The following is a 19,218-nucleotide window of genomic DNA, read 5'->3' as shown; positions in this document are numbered from 1 at the left end:
CGCATCTGCGTTTTCGCTCTGCTCAGCCCTGTCCACCGCACCTGCGGTTTCGCTCTGCTCAGCCCTGTCCACCGCACTTTCGGTTTCGCTCTGCTCAGCCTTGTCCACCGCACCTGCGGTTTCGCTCTGCTCAGCCTTGTCCACCGCACCTGCGGTTTCGCTTTACTCTGCTTGATTACCGCATCTGCGGCTCTGAACCCATCTCCTAATCTGTACTGGACCCTACCCAGCCTGTGCTCTAACCTGCCTGTTCCTGTATTCCCCGGTGTGGGTCAACAGCCGTGTCCGGGGTCTGACATGGAGTCGCACCTGGTCCCTCTGCTCGGTTCCTCCCTGGTGCACTGGCGTCGTTAGCCGTCGTGCGACCTTGGTCGGATCGGGTAGATACTTAGTTACGCCCCTCAGCACACTGCGATTAAGGCATTAAAAAGTGAGGTACTTAGTTAATATTTTTTGATTAAAAAGCATAAAAGTCATCCAACCACGCCAAGGTGACCTCAATTTGAATGGTCCCTAACTCTAATGACTCACTTCTCTATGTGCCCAGCCCAGTTTCCAATGAAACTGGGAATGAGATAGGAACCAAGCTTAGCTCGTAATGAAACCTTTTTGGGAAAGATGGGTATATACCCCTTAATGCAAACTGCAAAGAAAAAGATCCAGACACCAGGTATGCCCTTTTTGTTTGTTTGTTTTTTGTTTTTCTATTCTAGGAATAGGTCTTCAATATACAAATAGTAGATAACCCATTTAAGGACTAAACAAGGATGCAATTAATTACATTATTAAAATAAGCTATTCACAGTTCATTGATGTATAAGAAATGCACAGATACACAGAATTTGTTTCTTTTTAACAATGAATAGGTGAATTCCTTTTAGGAATATGAACAAACCTAAAATACATCATCAAACAATAAAGTGTTTCATGTATTACAATGTCCATCTTCAGAATGTTTTGTTTGTCTATATTAGAACAACTTGGTTCATTATTTTAATCCTTCTACTTTTACTTAGTATTATGCCTTTTCTTACGGGCAATGAAAATAAATAAAAGTAATCAAATAATGGTAACCAAGAGCAGCTCGATTTTTGTATGATTTAGTTGGGCGATCTACATAGTTGGCATATAATACTACATTTCGCCTAGAGGACACTACAATTAAAAAGTGTGGCAAACTGCAATTTTCCACAGGGGGGTTAAATATTTGTTGGGGATCAAAGAAGCCAAACTCTCAGTAATCAGCTGATCACTGGCTACACCCTTCACTAGTTCATCAGAGCGGATGCCCATTGACTTCAGGTGGACGACGGGTCCACCCTCTATCGTCTGGTGACTATGACTAACATTACTAAACCAAACTTTCAATGAAATTAGATGAAATGCATACATAAGGCAATGACATAGAAAAACTGACAATTATTTCACATACTATAGTATATACAGTAGATAACGTCACAACTTCATCTTGTCTACTATATGGAAAAAACAAAAAAAAGGAGGAAAGAGAGAGTAGCGCTGAGGAAGGCTGGGTACAGCCGAAATGGGATGAGGCTTTTAATACATTTTTATTTTCATTTTATCAATTCCAGTGAATTATCAATTTTTTTGCATTTAGGAGTGTTGGTAAACTGGATTTTCTCCTAACTTCATCTTGTAAAATGCCACATAATAATATTGTGAAATGTACCAGATTTTCTTCCTAACACGCTGGGAAGAGATTTATTTTCTTCAAGAAAGAAAGCTGGATCTTCCACAGGAGATGACGTCATTTACAACATTGCCCGATCATGTGGCATAGACACCCAGGTAATTCACAGTTCATGTTGTTTCATTCCATGTGCAAATTTGATGAACCACAGTCCGCAAAGTTATAAATTATGATTCATACTATGGACATCAATGGTACATGAAAAAGAGGAACAGAAGAAAATATAACATTTACATTGTATTATATATATCTTAAACTCTTAAAGGATCTAGTTTACTGGCTTTTTGATGAAGATAACATTTCCATTCAAAGGGATTGTCCACTATTCAGACAATCCTATTTTTTTTTAATGTATTCAGTTTTCAAGTGACTTTGAGTGGCCTATATATTGGAAACCCCAAAACATTTATACTATTTAAACTGTGCCTCTCAAATTATTCGACATTTCCTTAATCATTAAAAAATGTCCTGAAAGCAAAGTGGAAATTAAAAAAATAAAAATTAAATTATTTCCAGTAAAATATCGATGTAGCTTAAAATTTGTCATTTTTGGAAGGGGTTATAGGAGAAAATGACCCCCACAATTTGTTATGCAACCTCTCCTGAATGTAGCAATATCCCATATGTGGAGAGAACCTACTGGTTGGGCACATGGCAGGGCTCGGAAGGGGAGAAATTCTATTTAATTTTTGGAACGCAAATTTGCCTGAAATAGATTGTGGCCATCATGTTGCATTTGCAGAGCCCTTGAAGTTTCAAAACAGCAGAAACCTCCCACAAGAGACCCATTTTGGAAAAGAGATCCCTCATTCAAAATTCATCTAGGAGTGTGGTGAGCATTTTGAACCCAAGGACGATTCACAGAACTTTATAAATGTCACAGGTTTACTGTGACAGAGAGGTGCCAGAAGACTGCAGCATCTGATTTCCCACACTCCTGTACTGATTAGAAGAAACTCACCATCATATTAAACTGTGAAGGTTTCTTCTAGCAGTGCAGGGATTAAACTGTTCAGTTGAGAGCTTCTAGAGGTTTCTAGAGTTGATGGTCTCAGCTGTTCAGTGTTGGCCACTTCCCTCTCCTATGTATACTCTTCCTCTGGCTATCAGTGATGCCAGTGTTAGTTTCATGCTGCCTGGTTCTGGGGATTGAGGAGTTGTTTTTTTTGAGGAGGCTTTTGGAATGTTTATCTAAAGACTGTTGCTTGGTTATTCGGTTGTGTGCAAATCCTCATCCTCTCCTGTTGTTTTTTTTCCTTCCGTCACTCCCCGTTGTTCCACTCTGTTGTTTATGAGTTCATATTTGTGTGATTTGCATCTTCCTGTATTCCCTGGTTATTCTGGTTGGTGTATTTTCATACTCTACTACTCCCCACTTCCCTGGGTGTGGGAGGGAACAGATTAAGGGCAGATTCAGGAGCTCAGCAAGGTACATCTTCACCATTAGAAGTAATCCGGGGAGCAGGGATAGCTAGGGCACCCCTAGCACTAGCTACAGGGAAGGAGCCCCTGGCCCTGGGATATCCAACTACAGAGTTGTGACAATAACATCGGGACTGAAAAGCAAAATAATATGTTTTTGTTCCCAGGAAAATCTAGTTTTATCTCCAAATCTGTCATTTTCACAAGGTATAATAGGAGAGAATGAATCCCACAATTTATTATGCAGTTTCTCCTGAACACAGTACCCCATATGGGGTTGAAAGCTACTGTTTGGGCGCACAGCAGAGCTCGGTAAGGAACTAGCGCTATTCGATTTTGGACCACAAGTTCAGCTAGAATAGATAGGGGATGCCATGTCGCATTTGCAGAGCACCTGAGGTGCCAAGAAAAGCAGAGACCTCCCACATGTGACCTCATTTTGTAAAATAAACCCCTCAAGGAATTCAACTAGAGGTGTAGAGAGCATTTTAACCCACAAGTGCTCAAAAGAATTTATAATATTGCTTGTGAAAACTAAAAATTACCTTTTTTTCACTCAAATGTTATTTTAGTATCAAATTTTTCATTCTTACAATGGGAAGTAGTAAAAAATGTAGCCAATGTTTTTTATGAAATTTCTACCAATTACAACCCGATATATAGTTGTACACTAGTGTTTGGGCACATGGCAGGGCTCGGAAAGGTAGGAGTACAACTTTGCTTTTGGAATGTAGATTTTGTTTGGATAGATTGTTTATGACATTTGCGAAGTCCCTGAGTTGCCACATCAGAAAAAAAAATGCAGGAAACCCCACAGAAACTACGTAACTCAAGCAATTCATCTAGGAGTGTAGTGAGTTTTTTTTAACCCACAGGTGCCTCACAGAATTTTGTAAGGTTGTTTTTTTTGTGTTCGTTTCGTTTTCTCAGCCCAATCTTAAATTCTGTTATCCCAAAAAGGTCAGAAAAGGTTATTACTTCCAATCACGATTTATCAACACAAAAACCTCAGGTTATAAACCCACGGTTTATAAGGAAGCAAAAAATAGAAAAGACTCATAAAATAAATAATTTTATTTCAATATTTTAAAATACTGGCAGAGGTTAAAAAACAGGTGCCTTGAAAACAGCCCACAACAAACATACATCCCTCTTGGCTATTTAGAAAAATTCAATCAACACCCTATTTAAAATAATAGTGTATTACATCTGTAACTAATATTGCACATGCCTTTAGTAAAGTGCTATAATTACTGAACAAAGTGTATATACACATTTAAGGAAGCCTTCAATAATTAAAGTGCCAATGTGCACATATAAACATTTGGTAAACAGTAAAAGTGCAAAAAGGTGTACATATAAGTAAAATTCAGGGCAGTGCAGACAAATATAATAATATGTATTCTCTATGCAGCCTATTCACTCAAGTGATGAAGTTAAACCTGTAAGGTGGATGCATTAGAGTAAAAAAAAAAGTTTTTTTTCAAAGGGTTACTTACATAGTGTTTACAAAGGAAAGAAATAGCCTGGGGGGATGTGCTATTGTAAACCCCGACGACGCCGTTTCGCCTTCAGCTTTTTCAAAAAGGGGCATGTACTTAAATCTTAAATTCTGTCAAACACCTGTGGGTTCAAAATACTCACTAAGCCCCTAGATGGATTCCTTGAGTAATGTCATTTCCATGGGGTTTTTTTGCTGACAGGCACATGATGGGCTCTACTAATGGCACCCACAATATTATCAAACAAAATCTGCACTCCAAAAGCCAAATGATACTCCTGTGCTTACCAGCCCAGCCGTGTGCCCAAACAGTAGTGTGCAACCACAAATGGGATATTACCACATTTGGGAGAAATTGCATAAGAAATTGTATGGTCAATTTTTTTCGTGGAAATGAAAATTTTGTAGCTAATAAAACATTTCAGTGATACCCCAAATGTCATCAGATATAACTGTTTGGCCACACAAAAGCACTCAGAATATAAGGAGCGCCATCTCAGTTTTATAACACAGATTTTTCTGGAATAGTTTGTGGGTGTTATTTCTAGAGCACCTAAGTGCCAGAATAGCAGGATTAAAAACAAAAGTGACCCCATTTTGGAAACTACATCCCTCTAAGAATTCATCTACGCTTGCAATGAGATTTTATCTCAATAGGTGTTTTCCAGAAAAAAAAACATGCAGTGGACGTGGCAAAGTGAAAATTGCAAATATTCCAGCTTAGTGCCCAATACATTGTGCTCAGCTTGTACTTCTGGAGATATGCACCCCCTAAATTGTTCAGTGGGTTCTCACCCACTACAGTAATCTCATACATGTGGACACTAACTGCAGTCTAGGACACTATGGGGCTCAGCAGGCATAGGGGTATTTTTTAGGGAGCCATGTCGCTTTTCCAGAGCCTTTGAGCTACCAGTAACATGGACATTCCCTATATATTTCCGTTGACAGATGTCAGACTGGAGTGGCAACTTTTATTTTGTGGAATGAGTTAAAGGTTTTATTGGTATCATTTTGAGATACATTATATTTCTTGATCGCTTTTAAGGCTCAGTTGACTTTTAAGACTTAGTGTCCATTTTAGGTATGCAAACATTTCTGGTTGACCACAATTTTGTGCCCTAAAAAGCTGGATACCACTAGTCCAGTCTGACTCCATCTTCCTCGTTATAGTGAATGGTCCCACAGGGGGTTTTATATGAATCAGTTTTTGGGGATTTAGATGGAAACCCCCGATATAAGTGTTCAAGATAAATGTGAAATGAGCCTTTGACTGATTTTTGAGTTTATGAATTTTTCAACACTGAAAATATTATTTTGCAAAACACAATTTGTTTTTACATCGCCATAATCTGAAAGTTATAACTTTTTTTTACTTTTTTGCCTACAGAGCGATATCAAGGCTTGCTTTCTGAGGGACGAGTTGATGTCAATGATACCATTTTCTTTTTACATATGACTTTTTGATGGCTTTTTATTCCATTTTTTGCTAATCAGTGTGATAAAAAAGATACATTTTTGGTTCGCATTTTATTTTTTACAGTGCTCACCATGCAGAATAAATAATGCGAGAGTTCTATAGTTTGTTCTGAATGTGGAAATACCAATTATGTGTACGTGCATTTGTTTTTACACAAAAGGTATTTTGGAGTCACAAGAGAGTTTTTCATCATTTTTTTGTGTTTTTTTTTACATTTTTATAAAAGTGATTGAACCTTTTTTTTACGTTTCTACTAAATCCTACTCCAGGATTTGAATATTTTTCCCTTTGATCACTGATCTCATGCACTGTAATACTCACGTACTGCAGTGCATGAGACCTGTCAAATTTGCACCGACAGCTTGTTAGACCTTGCTTAACCAGGGTGCTATGACAACTATCAGGACCCTGTCCTCACTCCTGTCCTGCTTTTTCTCCCCTATATAACAGTTGTATCTCCTGGCGCCCAAATTAAACTATATGAACCCAGAAATAAAGAGTATTATCTAAAACAATGCACTATATGTCTGTAGTCCACTTATTAAGACATGTAATAAATATAATATCCTCAATAAAATGGTTAGGCTCATTTGTTTGTAAACACAAAAACATTATACCTTATATATTACTTCAGTCCAGGATACAGGTCCTCATATAAAGGTGGTGATCCAGTCTGCCAGTGGACATTTGTAGAATGATCATGATGATGACTGGAGACAGGAGATCTGAAAAGAAAAAGAAAATCAATTAGACAAAGGTTACAACTTATAGGGATAATGTCTGTAAAGCGCTGTGGAATTGATGGCGCAATATACAGTACAGACCAAAAGTTTGGACACACCTTCTCATTTAAAGATTTTTCTGTATTTTCATGACTATGGAAATTGTACATTCACACTGAAGGCATCAAAACTATGAATTAACACATGTGGAATTATATACTTAACAAAAAAGTGTGAAACAACTGAAAATATGTCTTATATTCTAGGTTCTTCAAAGTAGCCACCTTTTGCTTTGATGACTGCTTTGCACACCCTTGGCATTCTCTTGATGAGCTTCAAGAGGTAGTCACCGGAAATGGTTTTCACTTCACAGGTGTGCCCTTATGGCAAGAAAAAAAAGCAGCTAAGTAAAGAAAAACGAGTGGCCATCATTACTAGAAATGAAGGTCAGTCAGTGTGAAAAATTGGGCAAACTTTGAAAGTGTCCCCAAGTGAAGTTGCAAAAACCATCAAGCGCTACAAAGAAACTGGCTCACATGAGGACCGCCCCAGGAAAGGAAGACCAAGAGTCACCTCTGCTTCTGTGGATAAGTTTATCCGAGTCACCAGCCTCAGAAATCGCAGGTTAACAGCAGCTCAGATTAGAGACCAGGTCAATGTCACACATAGTTCTAGCAGCAGACACATCTCTTCAACAACTGTTAAGAGGAGACTTTGTGCAGCAGGCCTTCATGGTAAAATAGCTGCTAGGAAACCACTGCTAAGGAGAGGCAACAAGCAGAAGAGACTTGTTTGGGCTAAAGAACACAAGGAATGGACATTAGACCAGTGGAAATCTGTGCTTTGGTCTGATGAGTCCAAATTTGGTTCCAACCACCGTGTCTTTGTGCGACGCAGAAAAGGTGAACGGATGGACTCTACATGCCTGGTTCCCACCGTGAAGCATGGAGGAGGAGGTGTGATGGTGTGGGGGTGCTTTGCTGGTGACACTGTTGCGGATTTATTCAAAATTGAAGACATACTGAACCAGCATGGCTACCACAGCATCTTGCAGCAGCATGCTATTCCATCCGGTTTGCGTTTAATTGGACCATCATTTAGTTTTCAATAGGACAATGATCCCAAACACACCTCCAGGCTGTGTAAGGGCTATTTGACCAAGCAGGAGAGTGATGGGGTGCTATGCCAGATGACCTGGCCTCCACAGTCACCAGACCTGAACCCAATCGAGATGGTTTGGGGTGAGGTGGACTGCAGAGTGAAGGCAAAAGGGCCAACAAGTGCTAAGCATCTCTGGGAACTCCTTCAAGATTGTTGGAAGACCATTTCCGGTGACTACCTCTTGAAGCTCATCAAGAGAATGCCAAGAGTGTGCAGTCATCAAAGCAAAAGGTGGCTACTTTGAAGAACCTAGAATATAAGACATATTTTCAGTTATTTCACACTTTTTTGTTAAGTATATAATTCCACATGTGTTATTTCATAGTTTTGATGCCTTCAGTGTGAATGTACAATTTCCATAGTCATGAAAATACAGAAAAATCTTTAAATGAGAAGGTGTGTCCAAACTTTTGGTCTGTACTGTAAGTGAGAAAAATAAATAAATAGGGGCCGATTTATGTTGTGTACTCCAATTTCAATGAAGGGTTCGCTGGAGTACAATGCGCCAAATTCACTAACAGCCACTTTATGAATTTGGCTCATCTCAGTGGCATGTGTCTCTGTGCACCTTGCCAGAAAAATCATTTCTGGAGTAAAAATTGGCAACACTTTTGCTGAATTTGATGGGTGAGTGAAAGTAGACATGCCCCATCCTGCCCCGGCTCGGCTCCTCACAGTTTCGCCCATCTTGGCAGAGCTGCTTGAAGCTGACTTGAAAACACCAAAAGTCGTAACATTTTTGCACAACTCCACTTTACAAAAATTGAACTATCAACTTTTGATAGTGTGTCTTACGGCACTTTTCTCACAAAAACACTTTGATGAATCGCCTCTATAGTGCGACATAGTGCTCTTGTTTTTATGAATGACAGGTACAAAAAAGAAAGACAGGATATGACGTGGCGATGATTGAAACAAAGAGAAGTGACCACAACAACATTTTATATGTACAGTCATGGCCAAAAGTATTGAGAATGAGACAAATAGTAATTTTTCCAAAGTTTACTGCTTCATTTTTTGTAATGGCAATTTGCATATACTCCTGAATGTGAAAGAGTGATCAGCTTAACAGCAATTACTGTGCTTGCAAAGTCAATATTTGCCCAGAAAATGAACTTTAACCCCCAAAACACATTTCAACATCATTGCAGTCCTGCCTTAAAAGGAGCAGCTAACATCGTTTTAGTGATTATCCATTAACACAGGTGTGGGTGTTGATGTGGACAGGGCTGGCGATCAATCAGTCATGATTAAGTAAGAATGACATCACTGGACACTTTAAAAGGAGGCTGGTTCTTGGTATCATTGTTTCTCTTCAGTTAACCATGGTTATCTCTAAAGAAACACGTGCAGCCATTATTGCACTGCACAAAAATGGCCTAACAGGGAAGAGTATCGCAGCTACAAAGATTGCACCTCAGTCAACAATCTATCGCATCATCAAGAACTTCAAGGAGAGAGCTTCCATTGTTGTCAAAAAGGCTCCAGGGCACCCAAGAAAGACCAGCAAGCGCCAGGACCGTATCTTAAAACTGTTTCAGCTGCGGGATCGGACTACCAGCAGTGCCGAGCTTGCTCAGGAATGGCAGCAGGCTGGTGTGAGTGCTTCTGCACGCACTGTGAGGCGGAGACTCTTTGAGCAAGGGCTGGTTTCAAGGAGGGCAGCAAAGAAGCCACTTATCTCCAGAAAAAACATCAGGGACCGACTGATATTCTGCAAAAGGTACAGGGAGTGGACTGCTGAGGACTGGGGCAAAGTCATTTTCTCTGATGAATCCCCTTTTCGATTGTTTGGGACATCTGGAAAACAGCTTATTGGGAGAAGAAGAGGTGAGCGGTACCACCAGTCTTGTCTCATGCCAGCTGTAAAGCATCCTGAAACCATTCATGTGTGGGGTTGCTTCTCAACCAAGGGAATCGGCTCACTCACAGTCTTGCCTAAAAACACAGCCATGAATAAAGAATGGTACCAGAATGTCCTCCAAGAGCAACTTCTCCCAACCGTCCAAGAGCAGTTTGGCGCCCAGCAATGCCTTTTCCAGCATGATGGAGCACCTTGCCATAAAGCAAAGGTGATAACTAAATGGCTCATGGAACAAAACATAGAGATTTTGGGTCCATGGCCTGGAAACTCCCCAGATCTTAATCCCATTGAGAACTTGTGGTCAATCATCAAGAGACGGGTGGACAAACAAAAACCAACAAAATCTGGCAAAATGCAAGCATTGATTATGCAAAAATGGACTGCTATCAGTCAGGATTTGGTCCAAAAGTTGATTGAGAGCATGCCAGGGAGAATTACAGAGGTCTTGAAGAAGAAGGGGCAACACTGCAAATATTGACTTGCTGCATTAACTCATTCTAACTGTCAATATAACCTATTGGTACTCATAATATGATTGCAATTATATTTCTGTATGTGATATAAACATCAGACAAACACTAATAAAAACCAGAGGCCAGCAGATCATGTGAAAATATAATTTTGGTGTCATTCTCAAAACTTTTGGCCATGACTGTAGATTCTGTCTCCACAACAGGGAGAAGGTTTCCAAAAGATCCAAGTGAAAACCACAACAAAGTTTTGATACGGATTTACCACAAATTTCTCCCTTTGTATTGTTAAGATCGGCCAGCTGAATTGACCTGCTACAGTTTTAAAATCCACACCGCACATCTGTTACTGCTACATTTTTCTCCTTGCAGTATCTAAATGAGATATGGTAGAATCTCATTCACTTTGCTGCTACGGTGGTCGAAAAGTAAAACCTAAATGCCTAAATCTATTTAATGTAATAATCTAATCACCTTTCTAATACACTTTAATCCCTTTACCACCTTGGGTTTTTCTGTTTTTGCGTATTCGGTTTTTGCTCCCCTTCTTCCCAAGGCCATAACCTCTTTATTTTTTGATCAATATGGCCATGTGAGGGCTTGTTTTTTGTGGGACGAGATTTACTTTTGAACAACATCATTGATTTTACCATATAGTGTACTGGTAAATGGGAAACAAATTCCAAGTGCTGTGAAATTGCAAAAAAATGCAATTCCCCAAACGCTTTTTGTTTTTTTGTTTTTTACCATGTTCACTAAATGCTAAAACTGACCTGCCATTATGATTCCCCAGGTCATTACGAGTTCGGAGATACCAAACATGTGTAGCTTCTTTTTTTAGTTAAGGGGTAAAAAAATAATCCAAAGTTTGTAAAAATAAATAAATAAATGGCGCCAGGTTCCGAGATGAGTAGCATCTCCATTTTTCGGGATCTGAGGCCAGGTGAGGGCTTATTTTTTGCGCGCCAAGCTGAAGATTTTATTGATGCCATATTGGTGTAGATATGATGTTTTGGTCGCCCCCCAATATTGCATTTTATTACAATGTTGTGGCGACTGAAAAAAGCATAATTCTGCTGTTTTTTTGTTTTTTTTTCATTATACCATTTGCGGATCGGATTCATTCTTTTGATATATTGATAGATCGGGCGATTCTGAATGCAGAGATACCAAATCTGTGTATTTTTGATTATTTTTTAATTGTTCTATTTTGAATGGGGCGAAAGGGGAGTGATATGAACTTTTATATGTTTTTTATTTTTTAAAAATCTTTTTTTTTTTACTGGTTTCAATAGTCTCCATGGGAGAATAGAAGCTGCGATCACCTGATCGCTTGTGCTATACATAGCAGCGCTTCAGCCCTGCTATGTGTAACAACAGTGCTCATCTGCTACGAGAGCCAACCACGATGCTCATAGCATATTGGCTATGATAACCACAGGGGTCTCTTGCAGACCCTGGATTGTCATGCCAACCCATCGACGACTCACGATCATGTGACAGGCGCGCTGATGGATGGGTCTTATGACATGTTAACCGTGGGTAGATCGTTATTTCACCCGTGGCTGCAAGGGGCACATGAGAGCTGATCAGATCAGCTGTCATGTGCAGGAAAATATGCGGGTTCAGCGCCGGAGCCCACATCAAATAGAGGGAGGCAACCTTGGACGTACCTATAAAGGGGTTAATTAATGATTCCCAATCCCTACATTCCTTCTGTACTCTGTGTGCTTTTCTTTTTTTTTAACTACTTCCTCTTTGATAACGCTTTATTTAAGAGTCCCAGTGCATTCTGGGATATTCAAACGAAGCGCCATCAGGGGGCAGAGGCTGCGGTCACTACTGCATCTTCTGCCCCCTCCCGACTATATAATGTCTATATTCTGATTTGGTTACAAACAATCCTCCTTCTTTTTTTAGTGATATTTATATGTATTTGTAACTATTTTTTACAATTGAATATCAATGAACTATAGATTTGTATATTGCATGGCTGTGTTTTTTTACAGTAAAATAACAACTCTAAAATAGTCGCGTGACAGTAATTCACAGACAAGTTGCACAAATGTTTTTTGTCTCACGACTTTGTATTGCTGTCACGCGACATACATTGGCATGTAGCCGGAGCCTTAAGTGTACGTTTATTTGCCACCTAATTAAGACTATTTATTTCTTAATCACAGAAGCGCATGGATTTTGAAATAAAGAGGAATAATTGATATACTCTGCCTCTCAAGCTTATACTATATTTGGCACATCTTTAGGAGGGAAGAACAAAACAAAATACTAATTGGTGCTTACGGTATAGTATCATTTACACTAAGGTCGGTTTCTCATGTCCGACATTCGTGGTCCAAGTATGGACAATATTGTTGGGCCAGGGGGCTGCTGACAAAAACTCAACAAACTCATAGGCAAATATGAGGCTGCTGAGTTGGGGTTGGGAGACTTGCGTTGAGTCCAGACATCATTGCCTTTTATTACCTATTCATTTTATGTATCTACGTTCCATGTAGTAACATGTGGGTCGCATTTTGGACAGCGCCAAGGCTGGGGTGATGGAGGCTATGCCTTTTATATGATAAAAGTACAAAGTGCATAATAATGAAGCTTCCAGCAGATACACTGACTGTAATTTTATAGAAAATTACAACATTATTTTTAATTAAAGCAGTCAGCAAGAGAAACTCATTCATTAAAAGTGTCAAAAATGTAAGCAACCAATCAGAGCTCATCTGTCATTTCTTCAGATGCTCTGATAAAATGAAAGCTGTGCTGTGATTGGTCGCCACGGGCAACAAAGACATTTTTTCCTTTCTTTTAGACAGTTCTTCTAAATCTTCCCCATTGAGTTTTATGTGTATTTTTCACTGACAAAAAATATACAATATAAATGTTCTATTCTATAGTCTTGAACATATACCAGTAATGGATTTATGGCTGCAGCTTTTGGGCGTAATATTTTGCACAACACCACAGAGTGTAGGCTTGTAAAAGGCAATGCGTATTAACTTCGTGTAAACCAGTGCATGATTTAATCTGTCCATCTGGCAAAATCTATGCAAATATTCCTGACACAAAATTGGCAGAAAAATGTCGCTTCTTCTACGTTCCACAGCTAGACAAACATGCAGAGATGTTTTACTTATTGTGTAACCAGAATGACTCTTATTTAATGTCAATCATGAATCAATAATTATCATCATTCACAGCTTTCAGATTTGTGTCAATCTGGAATCTCTACATTTGTTCCTTACAAGACGTTCAATGTCAGCCATGATCATACAGACTCCCACCTGGAAGCGTTTTCCCTTGTTGTGCCGGGCACCTTGGCACAACAGGACCAGGTGAGTGGTCACAACATTCTCTCCCTTTCCCCCTCCAAACCTCAGGCTCTTCACCATTAGTGCTCCAACTGCTTTTCTTTTCCATGTTTGTGTAAAAGTCTGAGCTGATTTTTTTTTACATACCTTATTCCATACAACTGCACCCACATTGTATCGTATGGAAACAACCGTTGAGTTATATCAGACAGGGCTTGTATTTTTGGTCCAAATACAGTTCGTTAAAAAACTGCATCGCACACGGACCAATGTTATTCAATGGCGCAGTGCAGATGAGTTTTTACACTGACTGAAACTGTCTGTGAAAACAAATCGCAGCATGCGCAATATTCCTCTGTAAATCGGATGAGATTCACCCATTCAAGTCTATGGGTGCGAGAAAAAAATCGAATGCCACAGTATAGGTGCCGATTTTTACGGATATATATAAAAATACTGTAACAAAGGAAACTGTAAGTGGTCTTGTAAATGATTAATAGCTGTTGTAAAAAAACTGATAGTATACGGATGACAAGTGAGAAAAAAATCATCCCACTTTTCTGGATGAAACGCTGAATGATTTTTTTATGGTAGGTTCACATGACTATATGAAAAATCATTCAGCGTTTCATTCAAAATTGTATCAGGAAAAATAGTATTCTATGCTGTGGCATCTGATTTTTTTAATGGATAGCCCTCAAACCAAAAGTACGGTGGTGTGCACGAGCCCATACACAGATTAACTATACAGTAATATAGAGTCATAGTGGCAGTATTTCTCATCTAATTGAAAGGGGGATGGACACTTTTGGGAGGATTTTTTTTATATCTACTTAAAGACATGTATTTGGTTAAAAATAATTTTGCATTTGGAGTTTATTAAAGGGAATCTGTTAGCACAATATGTGTTCATGATTCTCTGTGAAAGATATCATCCATACCTTTACTGATGGATCTATTGCTCCCTGACTGTCAGTCAAGCTGAGGAAGTAGGTGCCAGGCCGGAAACGGAGCCAGAGAGGCAGAGGCTTGGGAAGTGCTCTGATATGCCCATAGCACTTAAGCTTCATATGTACATGCATTAAAGAAGTTGTCCACTACTTTATATTAACCCCCAATGTATCCCCCCGGGGCCCAGAAGTGTTTTTGTAAATACCTTGCGGCACCTTTTCTGCCTCTGAGCGGCGCTATCACTGTGGCCGCTCAGAGGCATCACGTGACCCGTCACTGACGTCACGTCAAGTGAGGCGTGACATCAGTGATGCGCTCCCTGCAGGTGGACGCTGGGCTGTAGGCGGGGTTACCCCGTGCGTTACACCCAGCATCCACCGCACGCTTTCCCAGTGAATGAGGAGAGGAAGAGCGCGCGGTGGATGCCGGGTGTGACGTGCTGGGTAACCCCGCCCACAGCCCAATGTCCACCGTGGAACACAGAAGTGAGTACCCCCTGCTGCAGCCGGAACTTGACTTGACATCAGCGGATGTCAGAGCCGGCTGCAGCCGGGGGTCACATGATGCCTGTGAGCAGTCAACAATAGCGCCACTCACAGGCAGAAAAGGCACCACAAGGTATTTAGAGAAACACTTATGGGCCCTGGGGGAATGCATTGGGGGATCATATAAATTAGTGGACAACTCCTTTAAAACACTAGGAGCAACGGACTGCATCAGTAAACTGATTCTTCTTCAATTCATGCTCACTGATGAATTCCCAATTATTCTTATTCTGCAGCCAGAAATGTGACCAGAAACAAAGACCCTATAAAAGGCCAATGGTCTGAAATTTGCACTAAAACCTAATTGGAATTTCTGTCTATTTTTTAACTTAAAGTGTATGCATTTAAGTACAAAAAAATGTCCCTAAAGGTGTCCATATTCTTAAACTTTCCACACTTTCACACTGGTTTTTATGTTGCTATCTTAAAGATGACTTTGCTTATTTTTTAGTGATTGCTTGATAAATCATTACATGAAATAAAGCATTTCAGTACATTAATAATTGACAGCTCTATGGTAGTCTGTTAGCGTTATCGCATTATATCTTTTTTTCTTGTATGGATTGCAGTATATGAGGTATGCTGGAGTTCAGACAGTAGATATGAAATAGAAGCCAACATAAGGGGACATAAAAAATGTCCTGTCAATCTGAAATGTCATAAAAGCCAGATTAGTTGTTGCCTGACCTAATATCCTAGGTGAAATCAACATGAACTACGAAACCTACGAGTCTCAGATTTCCACAACGTCAGTGGAGAGTGATCACACGTGTGACAACTTCTCTCTGAAATCAGGAACAAGGACCTGCTCATTCTCAGGATCATTTAGGATCCTAGCTGTGGGATCTCATATGATTTACCTTTTATAACTGCTTGGCACATCATAAAAAAATTATTCTGGGAGAACATATATATATAGTTTACAGCTACTGTTGTAAAATGCTGATTAAAACTATTTATATCCAATAAACACTTTTTGACACAACCAAAGGTGATGGAGGTGATCTCCACAAAGAACATTGCCAGTATGTATAATATATGGTGGAACTAAAAATCTGCCACAGAAAATTTGGTCTGGATGATGGTTGGTCTAAGGTGGTCTTTTCTTTGAACATATAACGTATTCTTTGTATTTATATAATATCATTATTTATATAATGGTGTAAACCCTGAATAAAGTCAAAACCTAAGTTAAAAACAAAATGAACAAATACCCTGTAATAAGTAAATAAATAGTAATAGTACTTGTAAATAACATAGGGGACTTAGTTAACATTGTTTTGACCAAAAAAAAATGTAAAAAACCATCCCACCACGACAAGGTGTACCCCAATCGAGACGGTACCTAACTCTTAAAGTTCACCTCACTGTGTCAGCAGATGTAAAAATAGATAAGGGTAGATTAGGACCTGGGTGCCGACTGTTCAGACACCTGCCCGTGGAAAGCTATATGAACAAAACAAACAGTCCAAAAAAAGGGGGAGCCACACCCATTGTTTGCACAGACTACAAAAAAATAACCAGAACCAAAAAAATTGAGCCAGAGCATATTTTGGTATAAGTGCAATGCATACGTGTGCATTCACACATATATTATGATGTAAATTCTGAATAAAGACAGCAAAGCAAAAAATCAATAATCAATATTTTGTGTTATAGCAACCAAAATGGACATGGTACACACCTCTCATGGTCTGGAGATGATGGTGACTCTTCATCTTCTATAAATGCTGGATTTTCCAGGGGGTAGATACTACAATACTGGGGGGGATGTATTGGTAGGACTATCCCATTAACCACACCAGCACTTCGATTACTGGAGATAGGAGGGGAAGCATCTGGACTTCTTGGCAGAACATCATGAGTGTTGTAAGGAGGAGGAATATACTGTACCACAGTAGCACCATGAAAAGTGATTGGCTGATTAATTCCAGTGAAGACAAAGGACTGTCCGGCAGAGGATTGTTCTGGCTCCACAGTTGTTTCATTACTTCTCTTACAAAACTTACAAGCAAGCATCTTAAATCTACATACAGAAATCAATGCAAAGGTCACGCCGACTGAGAGAAGAATAGGACCCAACAGTTGACTCCACTCAAAACCTTGATTCCCGTCACGTCGTATCCATCCCATTACCGTAAAGGTGACTCCAACCAGTCCTAAAAAAAGTCCAGAAAACAGTAAAGTTGCTCCAGCTTTATCCCTTTCAGCGACCTGCACATCAGGTTGACTGTTTGGATACGGAGGAAGTGGAAACACATTGAGGGAGAAATCATCCACCGGAGGATTGTTCTGTTCCATTATGAAAAGCCAGCTGCCTCTTCATCCATTCAAGCTAGAAAGAAATCCTTAGCAGCCTGCAGGGGTAAAAGTTCAGATGGATCCTACGAGCCTATGCTCACATGATTACAGCACATAAAGGATAGACTTTGGTAGCAAAGTATAAAGGTCTGAGCAGTGGAGCTTAAATCTAGCAGATAAATGTATATTCTGCAGATATACTGAAGAGAGTACTTGAGTGCACACAATGCATGTAAATTCTGCATGTGTATGAACTTCTTACATAAGTTCTTCTCATTAACAATAAGGGACATTTACCCCAACTGTCTAAAAGAAAACACGTACATTAAGATATTAATATAATAATAAACAATTAATAGAAGAAGAGAGAAAGGAATATATACGCAACTCCTGTAGGGTGAGTATGGCGCGCAGAGGCTGCTCCAACAACCTCCAACAGTAGCAGACATTAACCTCTTCTATCTGCGGTCAATTTTCATTTTTCTTCCAAGAGCCATAACCTTTTTTTATTTTTCCATCCATATAGCTATATGTTGGTTTGCTTTTTTTGCGGGAAAAATTGAAGTTTTAAAGTTTATATCTTTAAGGCTATGTGCCCACGATGCAGAAATGAAGCAGAAAATTTCTGCAGCATTTCTGCATCTCCCTGGCAGAAAAAACGCATGCAGATTGTGCATGCGTTTTTCCTGCAGAATACATGCGGATCCACATGCGGATTCACATGCGTTTCCGCATGCAGATTGACAAGCGCTTTCCAGGCGATAGCATCACTTGGAAAGTGCTTGACAACTAGGTCACACTGTATAAATCCATGCAAACAGCATGGATTTATACAGTGTGAACCGTAAAAATTAAAACAAATAAAGCTATACTCACCCCCGAGGCCCCGGTGTGGCTGCAGCGCTGCTTCCTGGCTGGTTCCCGGCTGCCGGCATATCGCGAGACAGAGCGGTGAAGGGCCTGCGGTCACATGACTGTGACGTCACCGAAGGTCCTTCAGCGCTGCTGGCATTCAGAGAGAAGCCTTCGGAAAGGTGAGTATAAAATTTATTTGTTATTTTATTCTTTTTTTACAGGTACAATGGTACCCAGGTCTGGATGAGAGTCTCCTCTCCTCCAGAACTGGGTACCATCCGCACATAGAGACCCATAGAAGCCGCTTGTAAAAATGTACAGTCGCGGTTTCTGTGCGTCTCAATGCAAGTCAATGGCGGGAGTTCCGCTGCACTTCCGCAAAATGAAATGACATGCTGCGGATTTTTGTATGCAGCATAAACGCTGCGGAAAAATCCGCAGCATGTGCATAGAACATGCGGAATCCCCTTGGGGACCATGGGGTGCGGATTACCTAGCGTTTAACAAGCGTTTCCGCTGCGGAAAATCCGCAGCAAAAACGCTTGTAATCCGCAACGTGGGCACGCAGCCTTAGTGTATTGAAAAAACGAATAAAAGTTCCAATTGTGGTGAAAGTGGAAAAATAATGCTATTCCGTCGTGTTTTGGGGGGTTTTTGTTTTTAGAGCGTACATTCTGGGTTAAAAGTTACTCTGAATCATGATTCTCCAGGTTTTAGAATTACTGCAATACCAAAGTTGTATATATATATTTTTAACCCCTTCACCCCCTAACCTGTTTTCACCTTCCTCATCTAGTCAAATTTTACAATTCTGACCAGTCACTTGATGCGGTAATAACTCTGTAACGCTTCAACGGATCCCAGTGATTCTGAGATTTTTTTGGGTGACACATTGTACTTCATGATAGTAGT

General features: G+C 39.9%; 1 protein-coding gene across 1 annotated transcript; it reads right to left on the bottom strand.

Moving 5' to 3' along the window:
* Window positions 1-406: 406 nt before the first annotated feature.
* TMEM174 (transmembrane protein 174) lies at window positions 407-17,548 on the bottom strand. Its single transcript, XM_073679719.1, has 3 exons — window positions 16,835-17,548; window positions 6,732-6,839; window positions 407-1,890 (listed from the first exon to the last, which is right to left on the bottom strand). Exons 1-2 carry the CDS (start codon window positions 17,449-17,451, stop codon window positions 6,740-6,742), a joined length of 717 nt encoding a protein of 238 aa, XP_073535820.1. The 5' UTR covers window positions 17,452-17,548; the 3' UTR covers window positions 407-1,890; window positions 6,732-6,739.
* Window positions 17,549-19,218: the final 1,670 nt, after the last annotated feature.

Source organism: Phyllobates terribilis, unplaced genomic scaffold, assembly GCF_046119375.1.
Source record: "Phyllobates terribilis strain yellow unplaced genomic scaffold, ASM4611937v1 Scaffold_1__5_contigs__length_1240528914, whole genome shotgun sequence".
Taxonomy (NCBI): domain Eukaryota; kingdom Metazoa; phylum Chordata; class Amphibia; order Anura; family Dendrobatidae; genus Phyllobates; species Phyllobates terribilis.
Note: the sequence above shows the minus strand (reverse complement) of the source record. Positions and strands in the feature narration are given on the sequence as shown.

Coding starts and splice junctions, on each gene's coding strand:
- TMEM174 (XM_073679719.1), bottom strand. CDS start 17,451: ATGGAACAGAACAATCCTCCGGTGGATGATTTCTCCCTCAATGTGTTT. Junction 6,840..16,834: donor TCATCTCCAGACCATGAGAG/GTGTGTACCATG, acceptor TTTTCTTTTCAG/ATCTCCTGTCTCCAGTCATC.